Genomic DNA, 24,923 nt, shown 5'->3' on the forward strand with positions numbered 1-24,923 from the left:
TATAATACTACAAAGACATTGATTAAATAGACTAATAAAAAAAAGCACTTTATATTACTCAAACACAGCTACCATCTCTTGAACTATTGCATGGAAGATGCCATTTCAAAACATAATATTCTTTAAGGTAATGTTCACCTATTACTTCTCAGTTACATCAGATTAGGACAGTGGTCAGTTTCTCTCTTAAGCTAGAATAGAGCTTGAGTTAAATGCTTCTGAAGGTCATTTGTTGTCACTGAGAAGCACATTGGAGCAAAAGTTTGTATCCTGGACATTTCTTATCTGGATTATTTTTTAAATATGTCTCTTCCTGTGAAGATATTAGCAGTAATACTTATATCTAAAATCAGCTTTAAACAAAAATCAGCAGTTCTGAAATGAGACATTGAAAATGTAAAATAATCTTTAGAAAAAATGTGTCTACTTAACTCTGATATGTGCAAAGAAAACTATATTCCAACCATTTTAAAGGTAAATTTTGTTTTATTGCATAATTTATCAAAAATATTTAGCATGAATAGTGTTCACAAAACTTGTTGAACATTTGAACCAGTCCAGGCTTCACTGATTGCCCAAAGTCGTTTAGCTGCATTGTCATCTAAGGCTTGCTCAGCTGGTTCTTTCTCTTGGCAGTCGCTGAAAAAAAAATCAAAACAAAAATCTTAAGGCACAGCAGGTAAAACAATTTGTGACGGTAGCTGGCGGAGTAATATTTAAAGACAGAACTTCTTCTGGGTCAGGCAATTACCTGTACCTCGGCAGGACACACTATATAATAGACTAAAATGGGTTTCAGATGAGGTGGAATAGTTGACAGTGCTTTCTAGTTTTAGTTATAAGTTTATACATTGAAAAAACATTTAATTATTAACATCACCTCAACAGTACAGACTCTAATAATTTTTGTTATAACTTTAATTTAATTAGAGTGTACTAGAAACACAAAATATTGTATATAATTTCTACAAATTGTGAGACTTCAAGCTCCTAGCTACTTTTCATCAGTTCGATAGTGGTAAATCAGAAGCTAATAATAGGACAAATGCTCCTTCTTCCCTAGTGCTATTAGAGCATGGAATGGGTTGCCTGAGCTAGCCAAGAAAACTAGTGACAGCAGAATTTAGATCATATGTATGACTAAATGCTTGACGCTTAGGACATAATCATCTTCTTTTTTGAACTAACGTCTGTATTATATAAAATAAGATAAAAAGATGGATTTATGCACTAGGATCAATACAAGAGCTTACACTTCAACAGAAGATAGACTGCTATATCTTATTGCAACTTCTCCACCAGCAGAGTTAGGATAAAGTGGAGTGTTTAAATATTTTGTGCAGTGATACAAACTTTCAAAAGTGAATTTCTGTGAGAGGGAAAATCCAGAGAGAAGTTGAGAGCTGTAACAAAGCAACAGTCATCATGAAATGTCTATAAAGTGTTTCTTTCTTGTCACCTCAAAGTTGAAAACCAAATTTTCCATATAATGAAATGGAAACTTCATAAAGTCAATTTGATGTGCAACAAAAAAAACAATCAGAGAATTATTTTTTTTTGCCTTAATATCTACTTGCCTATTTTAAAGTGGAAATATTTTTTAAGATAGTATGTGTAATATGTAAATACCTGAAATATTTGCCAGTCACTGACTCTAGAGTAGGGTCTACTGCAAGTCGTATTGTAGTTTGTGCCCCTTGAACAGGAGTTTTCATAAGGATAAATTTTATAGGCCAGAGTACAATGCTTGAGAATAATGATTTGGTGAAGGGTAGATGCCTTCCCAGCTCTGTGTCTACAACACCAGGGTGAAGGCTGTTCACTGTAACTCCTGTGCCTGAAGGAAGATGATTCATTCAAACCAATAAGCTGAACAAGTTGTAGAAATAGGGTGGACTACTTTACAGTCTATTATATTATTAGCTTTTCATATGAAAGGATTTCACAAACAAGATGATTTAGAGTGAACATTTTTGTGGTCATTTTGAATGAAGTATTTTTAAAATAAAGTAAATTCATTAAGTCATGTGCTCCTCAGCATAGCACTAGAAACAAATGATCCTACTTTATATTTCGAGAAAGGGCACATGGGATTTCCCTTTTTCATTATTTGGTTTCTTCCTGGCCCTACCATGTTATCAATTTGCAATTTTTGTATAGTAAACGTCTCGCATTCCATTTTAAAGACAGAATAATAAAAAGATTTACTGCTGCAGGGGTGAATGACTGTATAGAAAATACAATAAACATACATGTAGGAAACCCTGATGGATCAAGTAAAAATAAAGGAGGTTTGGGCCACGAGGCCTTCATCAGCTACAAACAAACAAAAAAGACAAACAATTAAAACAAAATAAGTTTATAGCTAACTTGTCTATCCAATGATGTTGTCTATCGAGGCAGAAAAGAAATAAGCAGCGCTCATGTAATAGCGTGGGAAATCCGATAAGTTAACTAGGTATAAGTTTATTTTGTTTTAATTTTTTCTTTTTTGTTTGATATATCGTAAAAGATAATGACTGACTAAGTAACAAATTCTACTTATTTTTTTCTGAAGGAGCAGTAACCTATATGTTTTCAAATACAACAACTCTTTATGATTGTAAATAACAATATAAAAAAAAAGGGTAATAAAATACATTGAATTCAACAAAATAATGACGAAAAAAAAATAAAAAAAATTTACCTTCTAATCTTTTCACCAGCTCTCGTTGGTGAAGTAAGTTAGCTAGTTTGCTCTGCTCATAGGCTCCCCTTTTGCTATAAGCTTTAGCACTGTTCAAATCATCAAAATTAATTGTTCCCCTTGTATGTGCCAGACTAGAAACAATTATGATGCGACTTGGCGCAGAAGCTTTTAATTTATCGAGCAGTAAATTTGTAAGTAAAAAATGACCTGGAGATAAAAAAAAAAAATAAGCATGAACAAAGGGAATAAATGAATAACTTTGCTTCAAATACTTGCTGCTATCTCCTATTTAAATGTCTTATTTTAATCCACCTTACTCAGACCCTACTACCACTACAGCCCAATATAACCAACACTCTGTATGGCAGTGCTGAACAACTGAAGAGAACAGCACACCATTTTTCCTTATCACAGATTGCAAAAGAGCTTACAGCTCAGCAGCAAAAAAGCTGGCTAGAAGAAGAAGAAAACTTAAAGAGTTGAAGACGTATTAAATAAAGGAAATGTATGAAAAAAAAAATTATTATAACTTCTCTCAAATAATTTTCAGTCTTAAAAAAATGTGTAGTTTGATGGTAATAGAATTTAAAAAAACAGCTGATATTAGTGTACCAGCTATTGCAATTACTGCATTATGGTCTCCTTCAATAATTAATAATAAAAATATCTTAAAATTAGACACTTGTTTTTTTATATGACATCTTAAAATTGTTATCAGATTGTAGTAACCTAATGAAACACTACAGGAAGACATGTCTTGATGCTAGGCTTTATTGAACAAGAATGACCAAACAGTTCATGATAACACAGTACACACACACACACACACACACACACAAGCTGACCTGGACACTAAGACATTTTGACACATAAGAACAGATCAGTTCACAACACACAAGAAAATAAATACACAACAAAGTAAGTAAGTGTTTCAAAGTAAATTTTGTGTTCCCTCTTACAGCATTTCCTTGTGGATTTAACTTCTGTTTTAAAATTGCCGAATAATAACAGTATGAGAAATGCTATGAGCTTCTTTTACTATGCCTATTTTTTATTAATAATCTAAATGTAGTGTAGCATTGGCATGAACATACAGCATTGTCACATATGGATCTAATCACTTAAAACTACAGTGCAGTACATCATGTTCCTACTTAATCTTTAAACAGATCAATTGCCTATTGGAGGAATAGTCAAAATGTGAACATTTGCGCATGACGAGCATGTCCTAACACAAAAAGTAATTAAATTAAAATAAAGTTTGCAGCTAGAATGTGTTAGAGATATATAGTTTAAGATGTGATGTATTCTTTCAAATATAAAATATAAATATCTAGGCGTTATCATTAATAACAAACTTTCATGGGAAGACCACCTTGGAACTCTGACAAAGAAAACAGCCCAGCGACTAAACAAGATGATCCTAGATACTTTTTACAGCGCGACTATACAAAATCTGCTAACATACGGAATAACTTGTTGGCAAGGCAAAGCTTCATCTAAACTATTGCAATGTCTAGAAAACATCATAAAAAGGGCATCAAAAATTACACTCACAACATTACCATATTTAAAGGAAATTTTTGAACAAAAGTGTCTAAGGAAAATCGAAAAAATCTTGGAATCAGCCACCCGCCCCATCAGAACTACGTCAGGTCATCATGAAGTGGGCGACTGCTGTCAATCAAAACAAGAACAGAGCGATACAAAAACTTGTTTGTACCTCACTCGGTCAGACTATATCACTGCCACTCAATCAAGGAACATGAAAAGCACCAAGATGCCTGTGTGTAGTCGCTGAATGAACTCTTTATGTTGTGTCTGTTGTATTTATGTGTATTTTTCTGTTGTGTTGTCTTATATGAGAAAAGAGTCCTTGTAATCACAACAAATTTCCGTAAGGATCAATAACGCAGTCTTAGTCTTAGTCTGATTCAACCACAAACATCAAAATGAATAAAAAAAACAACAACTCTAGTTCAAAACAAAGATAGTACATACTTAAAAATAAAAAATTCACAGCAACAATGATATTCATGCTGTCTCTTTCTCAGTTTTCCTTCATTCATATCATCAAGTTCATGAAAGCATTCCAACTGAGCTGCATCATTTAACTAAAGAAAATAAGCTTTCAGGGGTGTAACTAAGGTGAAATGCATACATTTCAGCACCAAGACATACCAGCATTGCATTTTCAACACTGACAACTAGAATGACAACAGCATCACTCACCAAAATGATTTACACCAAGCTGCATCTCCAGTCCATCTTCTGTCAGCATCTTGGGACACATCATCACACCAGCATTATTGATAAGTATATCTAAATGGCTCTCCGCTGTGAAAGTGAATCATTACATTAGTACTTCTTAAAGGGCTGATTGAAGAGGGTAGTAGAAGGCAAACTTAACCTTGTGATCTATGGGAGCAGATGATGTAAAGCTCATCTAGATCAATGGTTGACAGTTAACAAGGGTGTCATGTGACCAGCACAACAACCAACCACCTTTACTTCCTTGATGTATGTCAGGAACCCATTTGAGTTGGTTGGACTCAGGGGCACCCTAAAAAAAAACAGAAATTCAAATTCCAAGTCTTCACTGAGATTTGAACCCAGAACCCCAGGTTTGGAAGCCAAATGCTTAACCACTCATCCACAGCGCTCCTATACTCTAAATGAGTGTACACATTCAGTGTATGAGTCAGGAATGTAGAATGTTAATGTATCCAAATACTGTGTCAGTCTACGTCTTCATTGATTAATGTATGCATTGTATTGTATCCACCAGGGTTGTCACTTGACAGAGTCTCTGAATACACTGCCTATTGGGAACAGGCTCGCAACTTGTACAGACCCTTTCAAGTTCAAAATCTGAGTCATCTCAACATTAATACTTGAGACCCCCTCAGTTCCGTAGGTAGCCAAGCATATTATGTTTCAACCAACACACCCCATAAATTGTTGATTAGTGTATCTAAATATATTGATGAAAGGAAAAAAAAAAATTCTATAGATTTTTCATTAGAAATGACTACATTATAATGTTGGATGATTCTGATATTATAATGTAATGTTGTGACTTTTTTTTTTTATCAAATACTTACTTGCATTTATAGTTTCACAAAAGGCCCTGACAGAGTCCAAAGATGCCAGGTCTAATTTCCTGCACTCTATACTTTTGTTGGATGTTTCTGAAATGATTTCTTTTTTAACCAGTTCACACTTGTCCATGTCTCTACAAGCCAGTATTATACGACCCCCTGGGAAAAAGAGAGAAATTGTTTTTAAATATTAGCTATAAGATCATATTAAGATATACAGGATAGAAAGTTGCGCCTCTTGGCTTGCCTTTAGCTCCTCCTCCTGGTTCAAACTCTACTATCATTGTCAGGATAAATGAACACTAAAACATAATGATACTCTTTATAGAAGTAATGAGATTATGAAATACGGTATCTTTGAACATTTTCTACGAAAAACATTTTCTTTTCTAATCCATGATTATGTTTTAAAACAGGTCAAAACATGTTTAATTTTTATGATATAGATTATTTGCCTTCTATTCTGCAAGTACTAAGTGCAATGCACTAGTTAGCACAACAGGACTTATTACTATATATTTCTGTCATATTCGCCATGCTCCCTGGAAAGTCATCTCAATAGTCCTGGATTTGTACTTTGCCCATCACTATCCCCCACTATCCTTTTGGGCTTGAATGTAATAAGGCATATCAGAAACATGTACTTGGGGGAGCTACCACCTTCTACCAAGCGCGTCCCCAGGTGGCGGATAGGGGAAAGACCCTTAGATATAAGGGTTAGCTGTGAATAGCTAATAAACAGCCGCGGACCAACTGGTTTGCAGTCATGGAGGATGAGGTGAAGTATTCCAGTGGTTAGAATATTTACTAAAAACATCTCAGAAATCCAGGGAAATGATTGCAAAAAGCGAGTATAGGGCGCTCTAACTCTAAACCCGGGTAGATGAAACCCGTTAGCTAGGGATAGCAGTTCATCTAGGAAAGAAAACTCCGAAAATAAACACCTGCTGCCTTGCAGATGATCTTGGATGATCAAAGGCTATGGGAGCACACCCAGAAAGAAAAGCAGGCTGAAGTCGGAGTCAATGGGCCTCCTGGCGCATAACACATTGACACGCAACCTCATCTATGTTGGAGTTCAGTAACGATTCTAATAGATGTGGCGTCCTGCCTGTGGAATCCCGCCGCGCAGGTAGGGGGCCGGGCTCTCCGCCTCGAAGGAGCCCACACAAGCGAGCTGGTGGTTCTTCTATCTCTGCCTGTGGAGCCAGGAGCAGGGACAAGAAAGTACCACGTCCTCCAAAACTGCTCTCTCTACCAAGAGGCCCGTATAAGACATTGGCCCCAAATCACCCCAATAGAAAGAAAACTATATGGAGAGCTCCCTGATTTGGAAACCACTGAGCAGTTCATCTCATGTATTGGTTTAGTCATATGAACACTCCAACATAACAATGAGAACGATGAAGAAGAAGAAGAAAGAAACATGTAAATGAAACAGAAAACATGTGGTTGCAGATCTTGATATCAAGTTTACTACATACTCTGTGACTCAAACTTGACCATAATTTTGAAAATTTCCAAATGAAAACATTTTAAATGTATTTAGCCAAGGTCATTTTCTGGTTGGTACTCCACCAACTAATATCTTAAGATTTACCTCTTCGAGCAAGTTCTTTAGCTGTTTCTTTTCCTATGCCCGTATTAGCTCCAGTTATCACAACTGTTTTTCCTGCGATTCTTTCGTTACCTCTGTACCTTGACCCACCCATATAATCCCTGAAACATACAAACAATTATTAACAATAATAATGATAATTTAATTGTATATAACGCTGATAGTAAACATAATGCAGATTGAAGCGACATAAAAGACATATTATCATAAATAGGCAAAACAAATCTATTGAACACAATGTTTTGAACAATCCCTTTGTTATGGAGTGTATGTTCATGTTTCTGATATAAACATGAGTATGATACAAATAGGTGGATAATTTGTATAGTATAGGCCGAATAGATTCTTATGTAACCATGAGGAAGTCTGTTGTAGTTGAGCTGATAAACAGGGGAGTGAAAGTTGAAGGCTGGGGGAGACAAGCAAGAAACTAGTAACTTTTTTTTTTGAGTGAGTTGTGTTTTTGTTTAAATTGTTCAGATCAAGACTTCATTTTGTATTTTTCCATACATCCACATTGACGTTGAAATATATGTATACATAAAAGTAATGTTCATTTTTGTTTTAAAAGCATTTTGTTCATGTTCATTGAAGGTCTTCATCAGAAATATACTATGCCTTCATAAGTTCGGTTGTACTAGTAATTAGAACTACAACCCAATGACAGAGTGTCAATCAACATCTGTTTTAATTTTCTTCTTGAATGTTGTGGAGCATGTGGTTTGTCTGAGCTTAACAGAGAGCAAGTTCCGGCAACCCATTCCATGCTCTAATAGCACTAGAGAAGAAGGAGCATTGGTACTAATTTGTCCTAGCATATGGAACAAGGAATATGCCATTATTTTTGTGCCTTTCTGAGTATTTTATTAGATTTTGTTTTTGTATTTGAAGATTATGGTTCAGTGTTTTATGTACCATTGCTACTTTACTTTTGAGTCTTCTATCCTGAAGGCTTTCTAAATTGAGTGATTTTACTAAAGGTGTTATTCTAGTTAAATGTGAAGATACGTTTGTTATGAATCTCACTGCTCTACTTTGTGTTTGTTCCAATTTCTTAATGTTTTCTTGAGTTGGGGGGTTTATGCCACACATCTCACCTTTTTTTTTGTTGACAAGTTGTTTTTTTTTTACAAAAATTGATGAGAATATACATTTTTTAAAAATTCCAGAATAGTATTTTAAATAGGAAAATTTTAAAATAGTCAGAGACCGAAAGATTGGTGACTAATTAAAAGAAATTGTCTTTTTTTCTTAATTAAAGTTTTAGGCATAAAAATAAAAAAAAAATTTCAAAAGATTATGGATACATTTAGAAGCAGACATCATAAAACCTACTTCAGTAATACTGTACATCCCGCCACTGTTCCCAGGACACTGAGAGGCACCGCATACTTTGGCATACGCATTTCCTCCCATTAACAGTTGATTAAGTTTCAATCAAGTAAAAAATTGAAGTCCTGCAATCTAGACTGTGAAAAAGAAAAAATGTTTCAATAAAAGATTAATATGCGGAAACGATTTTATACTTGTATCTATTATATAATGTGGTAGTACATATTTTTTATGACAAGAAGTCACCAGCTTAATCTTATAGTTGTGTGGTGTTTGTGCTTTGGACTGTCACCATGGAGCTAAGTTTGAACCCTTCCTTTTTCCATCCCATGCAGTCATATTCTTCTTCTACATTTATTTTAACTACATTAATAATCTAAGTACTAAAAGCCACAAGTCTGAAGATTTTTATGTGAGTATTAAAAGTTCCAATTTCAGTCCTTGGGATTAATTTGGCTAGGGTTAGGGTTAGGCAAAATATTTACTTTAATAAAAACAAATAAAAAATAATAATAAAATGTAACAATCAACTTCTTTGAACTTCTTCTTCTTCATCGTTCTCATTGTTATGTTGGAGTGTTCATATGACTAGACCAATACATGAGATGAACTGCGCAGTGGTCTCCAAATCAGGGAGCTCTCCATATAGTTTTCTTTCTATTGGGGTGATTTGGGGCCAATGTCTTTCATGGGCCTCCTGGCAAAGAGAGCAGTTTCGGAGGACGTGGTCTGCATTTTCTGTTGACACTCCACATGGGCAGATTTCACTGGTTCCAATTTTGAGCCTCCGGCACATGTTCCGTCGCATTCCGCCGTGTCTGGTCCTGAGTCAAAAGATTAGACGTTGGTCCTGTTGAGATAGCTTATAGTAAGCGTCATCTTTCTTGTGATTTGGATGGGAGCTCGTCCATTTCTCATTTATTTTATCTACAATTAATTTCTTCATTTCTTCTGGATAGAGAGCAGAGTTTATTTGTGAGTTAATTTGGCTGAATGTTAATGAGCACAAATTTATTGTCAGGGATGTCGTTAAAATCCTGAAGTTGAAAACTTAGTCTTCCAAGAGATTCAAACTTGTATGTGTTGTCCAGTTCAGAGACCCAAGAGCTTTAGCATTTGGCCCCTTTTTTCTGTATAGACAATAAAATGTTTGGTAATCTTCCAATTATTTACCTACTTATAATTTTAAAGATTTAGGAGAGGTCTGTGACTAGATTTCACTCCTTGCTGTAAGATTAACTTAGTGCCAAAAAGACCTACTACATCAAGCTAACATATATTAAACATAAATGAATAACAGCACCAGGGACCAAGTTTTTAAGAGAGAAAGTAGTGAATTAAAATGCTACGAAAATAAGGGCATGCGCCGACCGAGGCTCGAACCTGTGACACTGGATTCGACACCACCGCCTAGCGATAACGTGCCCTTATTTTCGTAGCATTTTAATTCACTACTTTCTCTCTTAAAAACTTGGTCCCTGGTGCTGTTATTCATTTATGTTTAATATATGTATGTATCATTTGTTTCAGCACCTAGCTTCAACTCTATGTTTACATTTACATCAAGCTAAACAGAATATATCCTGATTCGACATCAGCAAAATGTGCAAAATCAATTGGGTACCTCTCAAATCATCCAATGGTGAAATCATCAAGGACAAACAGATATATCAGATGGGTTGAGCTTAGTACCACAAGATGACCCCACCTCAGCCTTGGATGCTATCAAAGAACTGCCCACCATGAAGGAGTTGTTTGAAGAGCCTAACCTAAAAGATAATAACCAAAAACCCTGGGAAGCGATGATATCCCCCCATATACTTAAAACAGTGTTTACATTTAATCTAAATTCAACATGAAGTAAAAAAAGTAAAGTTCCCCTTTCAGACCTTGTGGTCTATAGGGCAGATGATGTAAAGGTCATCTGTTTCTGTGGCCTACGGTTAACAAGGGTGTCATGTGGCCAGCACAACGACCAACCGCCTTTACTTTTCCCTAACTAATGTCAGGTACCCATTAGAGCTGGGTGGACTCAGAGGCGCCCGAAGATCCCGAAATTCAAAATCCCAGTCTTCACCAGGATTCGAGCCCCGGTCCCCGGTTCGGAAGCCAAGCACTTTACCGCTCAGCCACCGCGCCTCATAAATTCAACATGAACTGCCCTACAAATGATTGTAAGAGATGATGCACCACAAGAACTGCATGATCTACTATATCATTATATCTATAATTCTATATCTCTAGATCTACACAGTCAGTACAGTCCAAGGCTCTAACTCTAAGGCGACTAAGGGTACTTTACTTGACTCTGTATTTGTACTGACAGTCACTATACTTATATACTGACTAGTGTCACTAGTGACTAGTCAGTCAGACTACACTTTATCTAATGACTAAGTGAGTAAGTCTCAGTGACTAGTCAGTCAGACTACAGTCTACACTTAACACTAATGACTAAGTCGTCTAAATTACTAAGGCTCACTAAGACTTTAAGGCTAAAGTCAGTGTGTGTGACTAAGTAAGTACATTCTATTCTTAACTCTAGTCTAGTAGTCACAAGTTGACACAAGGAAGGTGACTACTGTGACTTTTACTTTAGACTTTAGTAACTTTTTAGACTTTTACCTTTTTTAAGTTTTAACTTAGACTTAGTCACAATTTACTAGACTTTACTAGACTTTAGTCAATTAGATCTAGAATTCTAGATCTATAATCTATACTATTACTAGTTATCATAGTAAGACATAGTTACTCATACGTAGAATCTAGATCTAGAATCTATCTATATCAGTATATGAATTAAATATCATTGAATATGAATACATTTACAATATATGATTATTATGATATCTTATCTAGTCTAGACTCTCTAGACGTCTAGATAGTAGATTTAGATTAAATAAAAGGCCTAGTTTCAATATTAACTAACTAATTATTAAATTGAAAATAAACTTAATTTTTACTTTGTTATTTGATTTCAAATCTTTAACTAAACAGGTGAACCTAAATTTATGAACCCACTGATAATCTGATAGATCTATTTGTTTTTTTACTTTTTGTTTCGTATTATCCTACATATCGATGTCAGATAGATTGTGCCTAGATCAAGATCTAAACTTTTTATATTTTATTGTGCAGCTTAAAAAATAGAATCTAGAATTTCCATCTTTTAACGCCGGTTTGTTGACACTAGATTTTAGAATTAGACCTGACTAGTCTAGATTCTAGATGTAATTAATTAGTTTTTTTAAATGTAGACCTAGGCTAGATTATAGTTATATTATAGTAGATTCTATACCGTTTTGTGTTACGCTTTTAAAACTAGTCTAGATCTAGGTAATATTAAATATAATAAATTAGAAGTATGAAGCATTGAATATTATTAGTATTTTATTAAAATTTATTTATCGAAACAGTTTTTTTTACAGTCAGTGTTTTAAACACTGTTTATAAATTACACTACATCTATTATGATCTATCTAGTATGATCTACACTTGACTACACTGACTTAGTGACTACAGACAAGACTTACTGACTTAGTTACTGTCACTTGGTTGACTTAGACTACAGTTACTGGGGGAGTTACACTCACTCGAACTTACAGTTTACACTTCACTTTACTATTACTATTTACATTGATTATTATTTACACTTTTTTTGTTTGACACTATTCATGATCACTATTTAAACTATTTTTACTATTGACTTAATTGACTATACTATAGTATTTATAATTGTCTATTGTCAGTATTGACAGTCAAGTCACACCACACACTCTGTCACAGTGACACACTGTAGAGTAGAGTAGAGAGAGTAGTCAGTAAGAGTGTCACTATAACTATTACTAAAGTTAAAGTGTTACTCTGTTAGCAGTGTGCAGTGTAGAGTTTATCACTCAGTTAGTTAAGTCAGTGAGTAACTCAGGGCCAGCCTTACAAATCGCAAGGCCCAAATATGTGCTTGTGAGGCCCCTCTTCTTATTTTTTTTTTCAGTAACAGCATCACTATTTCTACTAATTAGTAACTAATTAGATTAGATGTTTATATCATCATTTATGCAATATGCATATAACATATGAAGCAAATCAGAACATTTATAACTGTACTAGAGAATTATTGTACTAACTTGTATTAAGCTAGATCTATAATTACAAAATTAAAACGTATTTAAACAAATTTGTCCAAAAATCAGTTACCATAAATATAATAATGACACACAGTGATGGGAATTTTCCGAAAATTTCTTCTGATCCGATTTTGTAGCAGAAAAATCCAAAATTTTCCTTACTTTTTTATATTTTTTTTAATTTTTTTTTTTTTAAATTCGGAATTAAAAAAAAATATTTTTTTAATGAAACAAAAAAAAAAATCAGATTTTATTATTTTTCCATTTTTGGAAGAATGCGAAATAAGATTTTTGATTTGTTTTGAACATGCGCACATATGGTCTTTTGACACAGTTAAAGTTCTATTTTTAAAAAAATCTCGTGTTACTGTATTGTGAAAATAATTATTATTGACTTATAAGATACCTGTGTGTGGTTGCTGAATGAACTCTTTATGTTGTCTGTTGTATTTATGTGTATTTTTCTGTTTTGTTGTCTTTATATGAGAAATGAGTCCTTGTAATCACAACAAATTTCCGTAAGGATCAATAAAGCAGTCTTATTCTTAGTCTTAGTCTTAGTCTGGACTAGAGTAACTGGAGTGGTTTGAATCAGTCTAGATAGATATATTCTATATAAGATATCTACTTATCTAGGGTCTTTCTTGCATTCTTTTAGCAAAGTCTGTTTGAAATTTAATATCTCTACTTAATACTATTAACTTATAGGAGATTCAATATATTAAAGTGCTAAATATTCGATCATTCTTGCCAATCTTGGTGACATGACTGACCTTTGGTAGGTTTTAAGAATTTGAGTTTGGAAAAGCTTCTTCACCAGAAAGGACTGTCACTGGCATTGTCATCAATATCCTTTAAAATTAGGGAATGCGGTAGACCTATCATTACTAGCAAGATATTGGAACAGTTCCATGGGCTTTTGTTGCTGAGCAAGAGTATTGGCTTTATTGTCTCCACTTCTTCAGAAAGAATATATCTATAATCCATTTATGTCTTTTGAGATGTCTGTCAGAGCAATCTCCAGGTCAGCTGATTATTTTCTAAAATTGTCCTTTCTCATATTTTGAAAACGATAATTATACAGAAATCTAAATCTAAAGAGTTTGTGATGTTCCTTCATCTGCATAAACTGTGATTGCAAAGCCTTGACAACTTGGTTAAAATTTTCACTCTATATTCTGTCTCAGGGTTATTGTGTGCATACAATCTTTTCCAGTTTCAATAGTTGAGTTGTTTATTGTTACATTATTTCACTTTGCATATTTGGAAAACTTTTCAACTTGAGAATGTAGAATGAAAAAAATATAGATTTGAATGAGATTGTCATGTTTTTCAACATAAGTAAATGTGGAAGTACTTTTTTAGTATATATATATAATAAAAAACAAACCAATGTGTGTCATTATAATGAAACTGGCCGTTTATAAGGACAAAAATGTTGTTACTTTACTTACAAGCATGTAAACATAACAGTCTTTATGTCCATGAATGTTATTATACACTTCAAAATGCTGACCACATCTTTTAATCCAATACTCTAGTTCTACATATTCTTTAACCGTTTATGAATATTTCAGTTTTATTTCAAAGATAAGAATGGCATTTACATCAGTCCATCTTGAAGTAATTCACTCTTTAATCAATGCTGTCGAGAAAGTGATGAATCCACTTGCAACAAATGAAGAGCGCCAAATAGCACATAAGGTATTACTTAAATTTGAAGAAAAATATATTTTGAAATTTCAGTCTTCAGTGATTTGCTACCAACGTTTCCCCCTTTGTTTAGTTTTATTTCTAGCCAATTTTTTTTCTATCTTGCTTTCAGCCAGCCCTAATTTAATTTATAGCCATAGTACATGTTGAATAGTTATGCTATATATAGCGAGTTTAGGGTGATTTCACCTGTATTGATAAGCCAAAATGAATTGTACATTTTCTTGATTACACTTGATAAAAAAAATGTATATAAATTTTGGTATAAAGCCATAAACATATATGAAAGCATTGGATAGCTGAGTCTGCCACCACAATTATTAAAACAAATAATCACTTTATACCTTGTCTCTAAATTCACTAATTGGGTGCCTGCCTGGTCATGTGGCATGATCTGCCTGTTCTCATTATGGTTCCATGTTTAAACCTACCTACTGCATTCTCTACTGTCATCTTGCAGCAGGTTTGATTTATCAATCTTCCAAACATCCAGAAACAAACAAACATCATAATTAGCTGTAACATTGAAATAGTTTCAGAATTACTTAGATTCAATATAAAAAAAAAATAGTCTACTTAATTTTTTTTTTCTTTTTTTTTTTTTTTTTTAAATGAAAACAAATCTAAAATTGTATAATTAATATGAAATATTGTTTGGATGGTCTTTAAGCCAGTTTTTTTTTTTTTTTTTTTTTTTTTTGTAAGGTGTAAAATATTGTTCTTATGCTTAAAATTAAAAAAAAAGTAAATTTTAATGCAGATTTGCGAGGAATTCAAAGAAACTTCCAAACAGAGTTTCCAATATGGACTCCATTTAGCAGAGAAGAATAATTCTTCATTTGTTCGACATTTTGGCTTGCAAGTAGTTGAGCACTTCATCAAGTGAGTGATTTAGAATAAAGCTATGTAGTTAAGCATTTCATCAAGTGAGTGATTTAGAAAAAAGCTAAATAGTTGAGCATTTCATCAAGTGAGTGATTTAGAAAAAAAAGCTAAGTAGTTGAGCATTTCATCAAGTGAGTGATTTAGAAAAAAGCTAACTGTTTTGTGTTTGGTAGTGACAGAATTCTACATTTAATTAGGCTCATCTAGTTAGTATAAATTGGAGGCGAGGTGGCTGAGTGGTAAAATGCTTGATTTCTGAACTGAGGGGTTCCAGGTTTGAATCCTGGTGTAATGGAGAAGGAGTAAAATACCCATATCATTCGATATATATATGGTGTGGATCAGTGATGCCCAAAATACGGCCCGCGGGCCACATCGACGTGGTTCTATCCGGCCCGCCAAAACGTCAGCACAAAGTGTAGAAAATCCCTCTTTCATTAAAAAGGTTGAAAATGTATCTTTACCTACTTTAGGGCCCTCACTATTAACCTTTAAAAATTGTGGAACTTTGAATGTAGAATCTAACAGGAATATAATAATAAGCCAACATATTTAATTTGTAAAGAAAGTGTGACTTTAAAAAACAACAACATATAAACGGCATTGTGAAACAAATATGACGGCATTGTTGGTTTGAACCGCGCCTGTTAAACTACGCCTAGACATTGTAAGATTTATGAGGATATTTACCAAAAAGAGACATAAAAATTAGTCGGTGGTTAGGCTAGCTACAATGTTGCAAATATTTAAAGTAGAGAAATGAAGTCACTTTCCGACGCATAAAAAAAAAAGTTAAACTTCCACTGTCTCACTTAATTAGTGCAAGTTTCTCATCAAATAGTTTAGGGTACATTTGATGTCTTTTTTGTATCATGTGGCCCGCGACACGAGCGTTGGAAATTAAAATGGCCCGCAGAACGAATTAGGTTGGGCATCACTGGTGTGGATGATGTAAAATCATCTATCTAGGTGAATTCTAGTATTTTAAGACGCTTCCTAGTCCGCCCAGCTCTAATGGATACCTGACATTAGTTGTGGAATGATAAAGGCAATTGGTTGTTGTGCTGACCACATGACATCCTTGCTAACCATGAGCCACAGAAACAGAGGACCTTTACACCATATCTGCCTTAAAGACCAGACGGTCTGAAAGGGAACTTTTAGTAGTAGAGATGTAGGAAATATACATCATCCAATAAAAATGATGCTTTTCTTTTGTTAGGTATCGGTGGCAAGAAGCTAGTCCAGCAGACAAGTCAGACTTAAAGATAAATGTATTCAAATTAGTAGATCAGGTGAGATTATTGGTGTTTAATAGTGATTAAAATGTAATTAAAGCACCATATGAGTTGAAACCTATTTTACAACACAACTTGAAAAGATTTAGTATGAGTTTCAGCTGAGGGATAAAACGTCTGTCCGGGGATCTGTTGGATTAACTTTCACCTCTCCCTAAGTCTTTTGGAACCGGCAAAACATGTGATCTGTTGACCACCTCTTCATTCCTCTTTTGCCAGTATTAGACTCTGTTTCATTGGTAGCATCGTCCATTCTTTGATCTTGTCTTCCCATCACTTCTTTTGTCTGCCTCTACTTCTTTTACCTGAAATTGTTCCCTGCAGAAAGGTCTTTGCAAGCCCTCTGGATCTTGTGATATAGGACTTTATTGACAGTGGTCAGAATGTTATCAATCATAAGGACACAATTGCTATTGTGATACTGTTTTTGATTTCTTCATTTGTGATGCGTTCTTTATAAGTCTAGATCTCGGTCTGGACTAGAGTGACTGGAGTGGTTTGAATCAGTCTAGATAGATATATTCTATATAAGATATCTAGTTTCTTTAATTTGAATACTTTAAGTTTTTCATTTTTAATTTATGTATATGAATGTATTAAACCGGCTGAATTGTGAGTTGAATCTGAAATTATTCTAAGTTTTCTTTTCTTAAACCATTTAATTATAATATGTACATAATCTTCATAGGGCACCAAGGACATCCTGGAGGAAGAACAGCACATCAAAGATGGTGTTTCTAGAATATTAGTTGAATTAATGAAAAGAGAGTGGCCTCAGCTGTGGGAAAATCTTTTTACAGATTTCACTGTCCTCTGTCGAAACGGGGTACTGGCATTGACATTGTTTTCTTTTTTATTCTGTTTACTATTGAAATCTTTTGTTTTCTGCTATATTCTATATAATAGGCCATTTAATTACTAAGTTTTAAAAAAAATCCCATGATTTCCTACTAATTTAAGAACATTAAAAACTCATCTGTTTCCTTGTAACTTTAGAAGTATTATCCATTTCCATTTGGGTATATCTTAACAAGGTTTAAGTACATCTAACAAAATATTAGTGATGTTTTTTTGTCTTTAAAAGTTTAAAAAAAAATTCTGGAAATTAACAAAGAATTTGTTGTTTTTTTTTTTAACAATAACAATCATTCAACTTGTTTGTAAAGACAATCAGTAATTATGTCCAACAATATAAAATAAACTTTGGTTCATCAAAGTCCCATTAGAGCATTGAAAGCGTTGCCTGAATCAGCCAGGGAAACCAATGACACAAGAATTTAAGTCTTTAATTAACATGCATGACTAGATTGACACATGGATACACTTAGGATATAATTATCATCTTTGAATTCTTTAGATAAAATGTTGGATCCTCTGAACAAATTAGTTTTGCATCCCATTAGGAAATAAGATAAGATGTTGCATCCCATTAGGAAATGAGATAGAATGTTGGATCCCATTAGGAAATTAGATAAGATGTTGCATCCCATTAGGAAATGAGATAAGATGTTGCATCCCATTAGGAAATTAGATAAGATGTTGCATCCCATTAGGAAATCAGATAAGATGTTGGATCCCATTAGGAAATCAGATAGGATGTTGGATCCCATTAGGAAATTAGATAAGATGTTGGATCCCATTAGGAAATCAGATAAGATGTTGCATCCCATTAGGAAATCAGATAGGATGTTGGATCCCATTAGGAAATTAGATAAGATGTTGCATCCCATTAGGAAATCAGATAAGATGTTGCATCCCATTAGGAAATCAGATAAGATGTTGCATCCCATTAGGAAATCAGATAGGATGTTGGATCCCATTAGGAAATTAGATAAGATGTTGCATCCCATTAGGAAATCAGATAGGATGTTGGATCCCATTAGGAAATTAGATAAGATGTTGCATCCCATTAGGAAATCAGATATAATGTTGGATCCCATTAGGAAATTAGATAAGATGTTGCATCCCATTAGGAAATCAGATAAGATGTTGCATCCCATTAGGAAATTAGATAAGATGTTGCATCCCATTAGGAAATCAGATAAGATGTTGGATCCCATTAGGAAATCAGATAGGATGTTGGATCCCATTAGGAAATTAGATAAGATGTTGGATCCCATTAGGAAATCAGATAGGATGTTAGGTCCTATTAGGAAATTAGATAAGATGCTGGATCCCATTAGGAAATTAGATAAGATGTTAGGTCCTATTAGAAAATTACGAGACAACAAAGGGAGAGACCAATGTCATTTTTATGTGAACAATGTTTTCAGGAAACACAGACTGAGTTAGTTCTGCTGACGCTGCTCCGCTTGACAGAGGATGTGGTCAGATTCCAGAACCTTCCTCATGCCAGACGGCGAGAGCTATTGCAGGCACTTACCAGCGCAATGTCGTCAATTTCATCTTTCTTCATGTTCACTCTCAATGCACATCTGGACAAATACAAATCAAAAGTAAGAAACTAACTCCAACCAATAGAGAGTAATATATGTATCTTATATGTTTGTTACTTTTGTTGTATATTCAGGGTAGTTCAAAAGTAAGTGGACACTTTAATAATAAAATTGATCATTGTTTAAAAAAAAAACACTTTTGTAGAGCCCATTCATAATGCTATAAACTTGCTCAATCTCTTTAACGGACATGTGGGGTGAAGTTGGTATCTGGGATTCTTTTAGGAGGTCATCAAATACAACTCGTTCGGAGTCAGGATTCAAACTATTTGACCTCTTTATAGTAGCCATGCTGGTCCAACGACTTATTCACACATCTCATGATTTGCCATTTGGATTTACGCACACAGTTACATTACTACAATTATATTGATATTACATTGATAAATAAATTGTATTGGAAGCAATAATACAAAAACACTTAAATTTTGTAAACACAGGTTCTCAAACTGTTTTTTTTTTATCACATACTTATTAACGTACAGTCTATCAACCCTATTAGAGTATGGGCCTGACTGGGCGTGCAGTTTGTGCGCTGGACTGTCATTTGGACTTATTGGTGGTAAAGGGTTCAAACCCTACCCGCTCCCATCCCCTGTCATCCAGCGGGAGGTTTGGACTAGGGAGTAAATTTTCTTCATCTCTAAAACATGGAAAGCAAAACATTTGACAAACAACCAAGAATAGATCTCCTTAGTTCCCCCGTCCTGGGCCATCCTTTCTATCTTACTCCTGGTTTAACCAAACAATAAAGTGTCTGTCACGTCGCCAGGTGCTCTTTGGGTGCCCTTGTTTCTCGCCTTGTTTTATCACTTAACCTCATTCTAAATTTCTTCTTCATCATTCTCATTGTTATGCTGGAGCGTTCATATGACTAGACCAATACATGAGATGAATTGCGCAGTGGTTTCCAAATCAGGGAGCTCTCCATATAGTTTTCTTTCTATTGGGGTGATTTGGGGCCAATGTCTTATACAGGCCTCTTGGTAAAGAGAGCAGTTTTGGAGGACGTAGTCGGCATTCTCTGGTGATACTCCACATGGGCAGATTTCACTGGTTCCAATTTTGAGCTTCCAGTACATGTGTTGTCGCATTCTGTTGTGTCCGGTCCTGAGTCGAAAGATTAGAAGTTGGTCTTGTCAGGATAGCATTTAGTAAGCGTCATCTGTCTTGCGATTCTTGTGTCATTCTAAGTATTGTTCTTCTACTTTTGGACCACCTGTTTATAGGTGTGTGTATGCATGCATAAATGTGTGCGAGTGACTGTAAGAAAACAACTTTCTAGCTTCTTTTCTTTTCCATCTATTGTGTGGTTCATTCTTCAAGGAAGTAAATCTGTTAATTGCCTTGAATTAAAAATATGAACTGTAATAAGAGCGAAACAATTCCTAAATGAAACTTTTTATTGGTTTTATGATCAAACTCCCATTAACATGTACATAAACCTTGCACTTGCTTGTAAACCTTAAAGGGGAAACTCAAATTTGAGTTATTGACATATATTTAAATTCTGCATAATAAGTTCTAATAGCAAACATCGTATCATTTTTGAGATGCTTAGAAACATGTGTGCTTAATAAATTAGGACAGTTCATTTTTCACATCTAAAAAAGGAGTGCCGGGGGGGGGGGGATTATATGAGATTTTTGTTTTTAGGGACATCCTACAACATTCCCCTCAACAATACTGTGGATCTAGATCTAACCATTTGTATTTCTTCATTCTTACTGTAACTGTGAGGCTTAGTGATGGCCTAGTCCATAGACTATGATAAAAAAATGTTTGTAAAATGTTTTACATGTTTCGGATGTTCCTTCAGAGTTGAAGATAGTTTACCTCCTAGTCCAAACCTCCCGCAGGACGACGGGGGATGGGAGCGGGCAGGGTTTGAACCCTCGACCGTCGATAAATCCTAACGACAGTCGAGCGCGCAAACCGCACGACCAGGCAGCCACCCAGTATAGTTATACCGATCTAAATCATTAGGATAACTTGAGAAAAAATTTTTTTTTTATACACACGCACACACACACACACACACCGCTCAAAAAAAGTAAATAGACTATGTATCCAAATGCGTCGAAGAAACTGGTCAATGTACGCCAAAGAGATATTTAGGGAATTTTTGATGTCACGTAGAAACCCAGTAAAAAATTTGACCGGTTCGGATGAATGTGCAGAAAAATTAGGTCAGAATAATTACTAACTTATTATTGAAAAATAAAATGAAAATGTATTCTTTATTTGTAAATGAAGACACATGTTATAGCAATAATTGTCGAAACCATTGGAGTTACCAAAAACATTTTACAGTTTATGATATTATTCTTTTAAGAGCCAAACTGTTTTTAGGGTGCCTTATAGCTTGTGAGTTAAAGGAAAAGAATGCTGCTAAAATTAGAAATATATATGTTAAGGAATGTAAGGGTTTTGTTTACATTTTTTATTTCAGACAGGCATTGAAGCTGAGAAGTCCTGTAAGATATGTCTGTGTGTCCTTGACACCCTAACAGCCTTTGTTGACTGGATTAACATCACTCACATCATTGAGGCCAATCTGCTTCCACGCCTGAGTTCTCTGCTCTTGGATAAGAACTTGTGTCTCCGAGCCTCTGAATGCTTACTTTTGATTGTTGGACGAAAGGTAGATTTCTATCTCTTAAAGTCTTTGTAGGACAAAAATAGATTTTTCTCATGTAGGGCAAAAGGTATATAGAAAGATTTCAATCTCTTGACAAAAGGTACATTTTTATCTCTTATAGGCCGAAAGGTTCTATCTCTCGTAGTGGATCACCAAATTACATTTTTTTTGTTCATTTATTATTTCTACATTTTAAAGTGTTTATGGCTATTTGTTTTGAATTTGATATGCATAAAGCTTTCTGATGAAACTTGTTAAACATTTTAAAACATTCACTAGGAAGCTTGTTGGCAAGAGCGGTAAAGCTTGGCTTCCAAAACGGGGGTCCCGGGTTTGAATCCTGGTGAAGACTGTGATTTTTAATTTCAGGATCTTTAGGCACTTCTGAGTCCACCCAGCTCTAATGGGTACCTGACATTAGTTGGGGGGAGTAAAGGCGGTTGGCAACATGACACCCTCCTTTACCATAGGCCACAGAAACAGATGATCTTTACATCATTCCACAGGGTCTGAAAAAGGAAACTTTACTTTACTTTACTCGGACCTAAGTTAGAAACATTGAGCCATTGGTGCAATATTTGTCTTCGAAGGGAACTCAGTGTGTTAGGCCTCAAGTGTCACACAAAAGTTGCTGTTGGTTACAATGAATAAAATTCTCTTTCTCCCTTAGTTCTTCCTTATTTCTTTTTTTTTTTTTTATAAAAACAGAAATTTAATTTTTTTAAAACTTATTTGTTCTTCTGTTTAGGGGAAAATCTCAGAGAGAAAGCCAATAATGGTTTTATTTAGTCAAGAAGCCATGACAGTATTGTTACAAGCTGCTAAGTAAGTTCATTATCTAGTTGGCCATAGAATGAGGGCTTTTGGAAAAGGGCCTTTGTTAGAGAGTACAGTTATTAGTAACACAACAATGACCAAGTAAATGCTGGGTAGTCGTAAGACTCTTTAGTGGGTCAAAGAGCACCTGCTAGAAATTACAGGAGATGTTTATGTAGTCCTCTAGGAGGCACAGAGGCTGAGTGGTAAAGCGCTTGGCTTCTGAACCAGGGACCTGGGTTTGAATCCTCATGAAGACTAGGTTTTTTTTATTTCAGAATCTTCGGGCGCCTCTGAGTCCACCCAGCTCTAATGGGTATCTGATTTTAGTTGGAGAAAAGTAAAGGGTGTTGGTCGTTGTGCTTGTTAACCATAGGCCACGAACAGATGACCTTTACAGCATCTGCCCTATAGACCACAAGGTCTGAAAGGGGAAATTTACTTTTATGTAGTCCTTTTGCATTACAGTAAATTCCCTCTAAAAACCATTGCGGTATTGTGCCAAAAATCCAATTCAATCCTAAAAACCATTGCATAGTTGGATCAAGTGTATCAGAATGCCACTTGATTGAAGAGACTCTCCAACTGCTAATAACTTTCTTCACCTGGTATTATTGCATAGCTTTAATTAATCTTTGAATGATTATGACATGATTAAAAAAATAAGTACTTTAGTGCTAACACGCCATTCCTTTCTCCCCCCAGCAATGCCACTGAACACATCACAGAGTCAACCAACTACATATTTTTAAAACGTTTGTGTGAGATTCTACTGGAGATTGGCAAACAGTTGTGCTACTTATGGGTAACTCTTATTTCTTTGGAAATCTAGTATCTTTAAACATAAACAGGATAATGTCATCAAGGACATGTATATAATATCAATTAGCACCAATAGTTTAAGAAACTTTTGCTTTTCTTTAAATTTTTATGTAATCTACTGCATTCTTTGACTTCACTTGTTCCTGTGAACCCCCCTAGTGGAGCATTACTGCATAGGGCTGCAACCACACCTCTGTCATCAAAGCAGCTTTCTTCATCTTCTCCTATGTCATTCTAGTATCATCAGCTTCGCTCGGATCTGCCCACTTTCCACTTTCCTTGCTGATTCCTATCAAGTGCCTGACTTACATTCTTAAATAGTGTCTTTTTTTTTGTGTCATATTTGGAAAATTTATTATTTGAAAAACAGGGTAAATTATTTTTTTTATTGAAATTTGGCCACTGTCAATAAAATTATGAAAATTTAAACAGTGTATGTGCATTTAAGATTAAAACCAATTGGCTTTTTATTGTTAAGCATGATATTCAAAGTAGAGATCTGAAATTGCTACAGAGAAATAAAACTATTTAAAAAACCACATTTAAAATGAAAATTAAGCTGAAATTTTGTGTATTATAAAATGATTCTAAATATTTAGTGTACTATTGCAGAAGACATTTTCAATTCTTCTGTCTCAGTCGAAACATTATGAAGTAGAAAAAAATGTTTTGTTTTGTATAAAGTAAATTAAAATTAATTAATTAAAAAGCAACAAAGTAAACTTAAAGACAGACACTGGCATTGGCATATCAACACCATGAAATCAACTTTTAAAACAATTAACAAGATCATGTATATCCAAAAAATGGATTAAATAAGATTGCTTTTAAAAATTATTATATTTCAAAACGAAGAATTCAAAAACAATCTGTTTATATTTGTTAAAGGCGGATATTTTTTTTGTCTCGTATTAGGGGTCTTCAGAAGATACCGGACAACCTCCAAATTTTGAGATGTATCTCAAGGCATTGTTAGCATTTACCCAGCACCCAAGTCAGGTAGAGAACTTTTGATATTGTGTAGTTTTAAATGAATGCATTGCATTTGTATTTTTGTGAGTCCCCATTTATACTTTTCACACTATTCCACATTTTATAATCCTGCATTTATAATCTTCATAATATTCTCTGTCCAACAATATAAAATAAACTTTGGTTTAGCAAAGTCCCATGGAAAGCGTTGCCTGAATCAGCTAGGGAAACCAATGGCATAGTAGAATTTAAGTCTTTAATGATATGCATTTGAAATGTTGCCTCCAAATCTTTAAGAATTATCTACATCTGTTTTTATTTTTGATCAAATTCATTGTCACTTGTGTAGCCCTCCTATCATTTTGCTTGGAAACTAAATTTATTATTTCAGTCTCAATCTAGAAATTTAAAACAAGAAAAATTTAAAAAAAAATATTTAAAAATATTTTTACC

The 24,923-nt window shown here is 34.4% G+C and overlaps 2 protein-coding genes across 9 annotated transcripts in view; one reads left to right on the forward strand and one right to left on the reverse strand.

Moving 5' to 3' along the window:
• Positions 1-466: 466 nt before the first annotated feature.
• LOC106057332 (retinol dehydrogenase 13-like) lies at positions 467-11,821 on the reverse strand. Of its 4 annotated transcripts, XM_056022653.1 has the most exons (9): positions 11,704-11,782; positions 10,365-10,509; positions 8,744-8,877; positions 7,391-7,509; positions 5,794-5,949; positions 4,922-5,026; positions 2,687-2,896; positions 1,630-1,837; positions 467-639 (listed from the first exon to the last, which is right to left on the reverse strand). In XM_056022653.1, exons 3-9 carry the CDS (start codon positions 8,812-8,814, stop codon positions 528-530), a joined length of 981 nt encoding a protein of 326 aa, XP_055878628.1. In that variant the 5' UTR covers positions 8,815-8,877; positions 10,365-10,509; positions 11,704-11,782; the 3' UTR covers positions 467-527. The 4 variants fall into 4 exon arrangements, with proteins under 4 accessions (XP_055878628.1, XP_055878627.1, XP_055878630.1 ...); XM_056022652.1 differs by lacking the exon at positions 10,365-10,509 and having other exon boundaries at positions 11,704-11,821; XM_056022655.1 differs by lacking the exons at positions 10,365-10,509; positions 11,704-11,782 and adding an exon at positions 11,794-11,812.
• A 58-nt stretch (positions 11,822-11,879) lies between these two features.
• Positions 11,880-24,923, forward strand: part of LOC106072146 (exportin-5-like) — a 66,965-nt gene continuing 53,921 nt past the window's right edge. For 3 of the 5 annotated variants that reach the window (XR_008776822.1, XM_056022638.1, XM_056022642.1), the window contains exons 1-10: positions 11,880-11,918; positions 14,445-14,571; positions 15,341-15,462; positions 16,688-16,760; positions 17,452-17,589; positions 19,037-19,219; positions 21,672-21,863; positions 22,609-22,685; positions 23,382-23,481; positions 24,414-24,497. Coding sequence is in view for 4 of the 5 variants with exons in the window: in XM_056022638.1 (XP_055878613.1) it covers positions 14,464-14,571; positions 15,341-15,462; positions 16,688-16,760; positions 17,452-17,589; positions 19,037-19,219; positions 21,672-21,863; positions 22,609-22,685; positions 23,382-23,481; positions 24,414-24,497 (1,077 nt within the window). In the remaining variant the exon portion in view is untranslated. The other 2 variants (XM_056022640.1, XM_056022639.1) reach the window with 2 other exon arrangements.

This window comes from Biomphalaria glabrata, chromosome 3 (genome assembly GCF_947242115.1).
Source record: "Biomphalaria glabrata chromosome 3, xgBioGlab47.1, whole genome shotgun sequence".
Taxonomy (NCBI): domain Eukaryota; kingdom Metazoa; phylum Mollusca; class Gastropoda; family Planorbidae; genus Biomphalaria; species Biomphalaria glabrata.

What these genes read in the sequence shown, in the direction of transcription:
- LOC106057332 (XM_056022652.1), bottom strand. Translation starts at nt 8,814, where the DNA reads ATGCGTATGCCAAAGTATGCGGTGCCTCTCAGTGTCCTGGGAACAGTG. An exon ending in TTGTGAAACTATAAATGCAA is followed by an intron (nt 5,027 to 5,793) that starts GTAAGTATTTGA and finishes TCACTTTCACAG; the next exon opens with CGGAGAGCCATTTAGATATA. An exon ending in GCTGGTGAAAAGATTAGAAG is followed by an intron (nt 1,838 to 2,686) that starts GTAAATTTTTTT and finishes ATCTTCCTTCAG; the next exon opens with GCACAGGAGTTACAGTGAAC.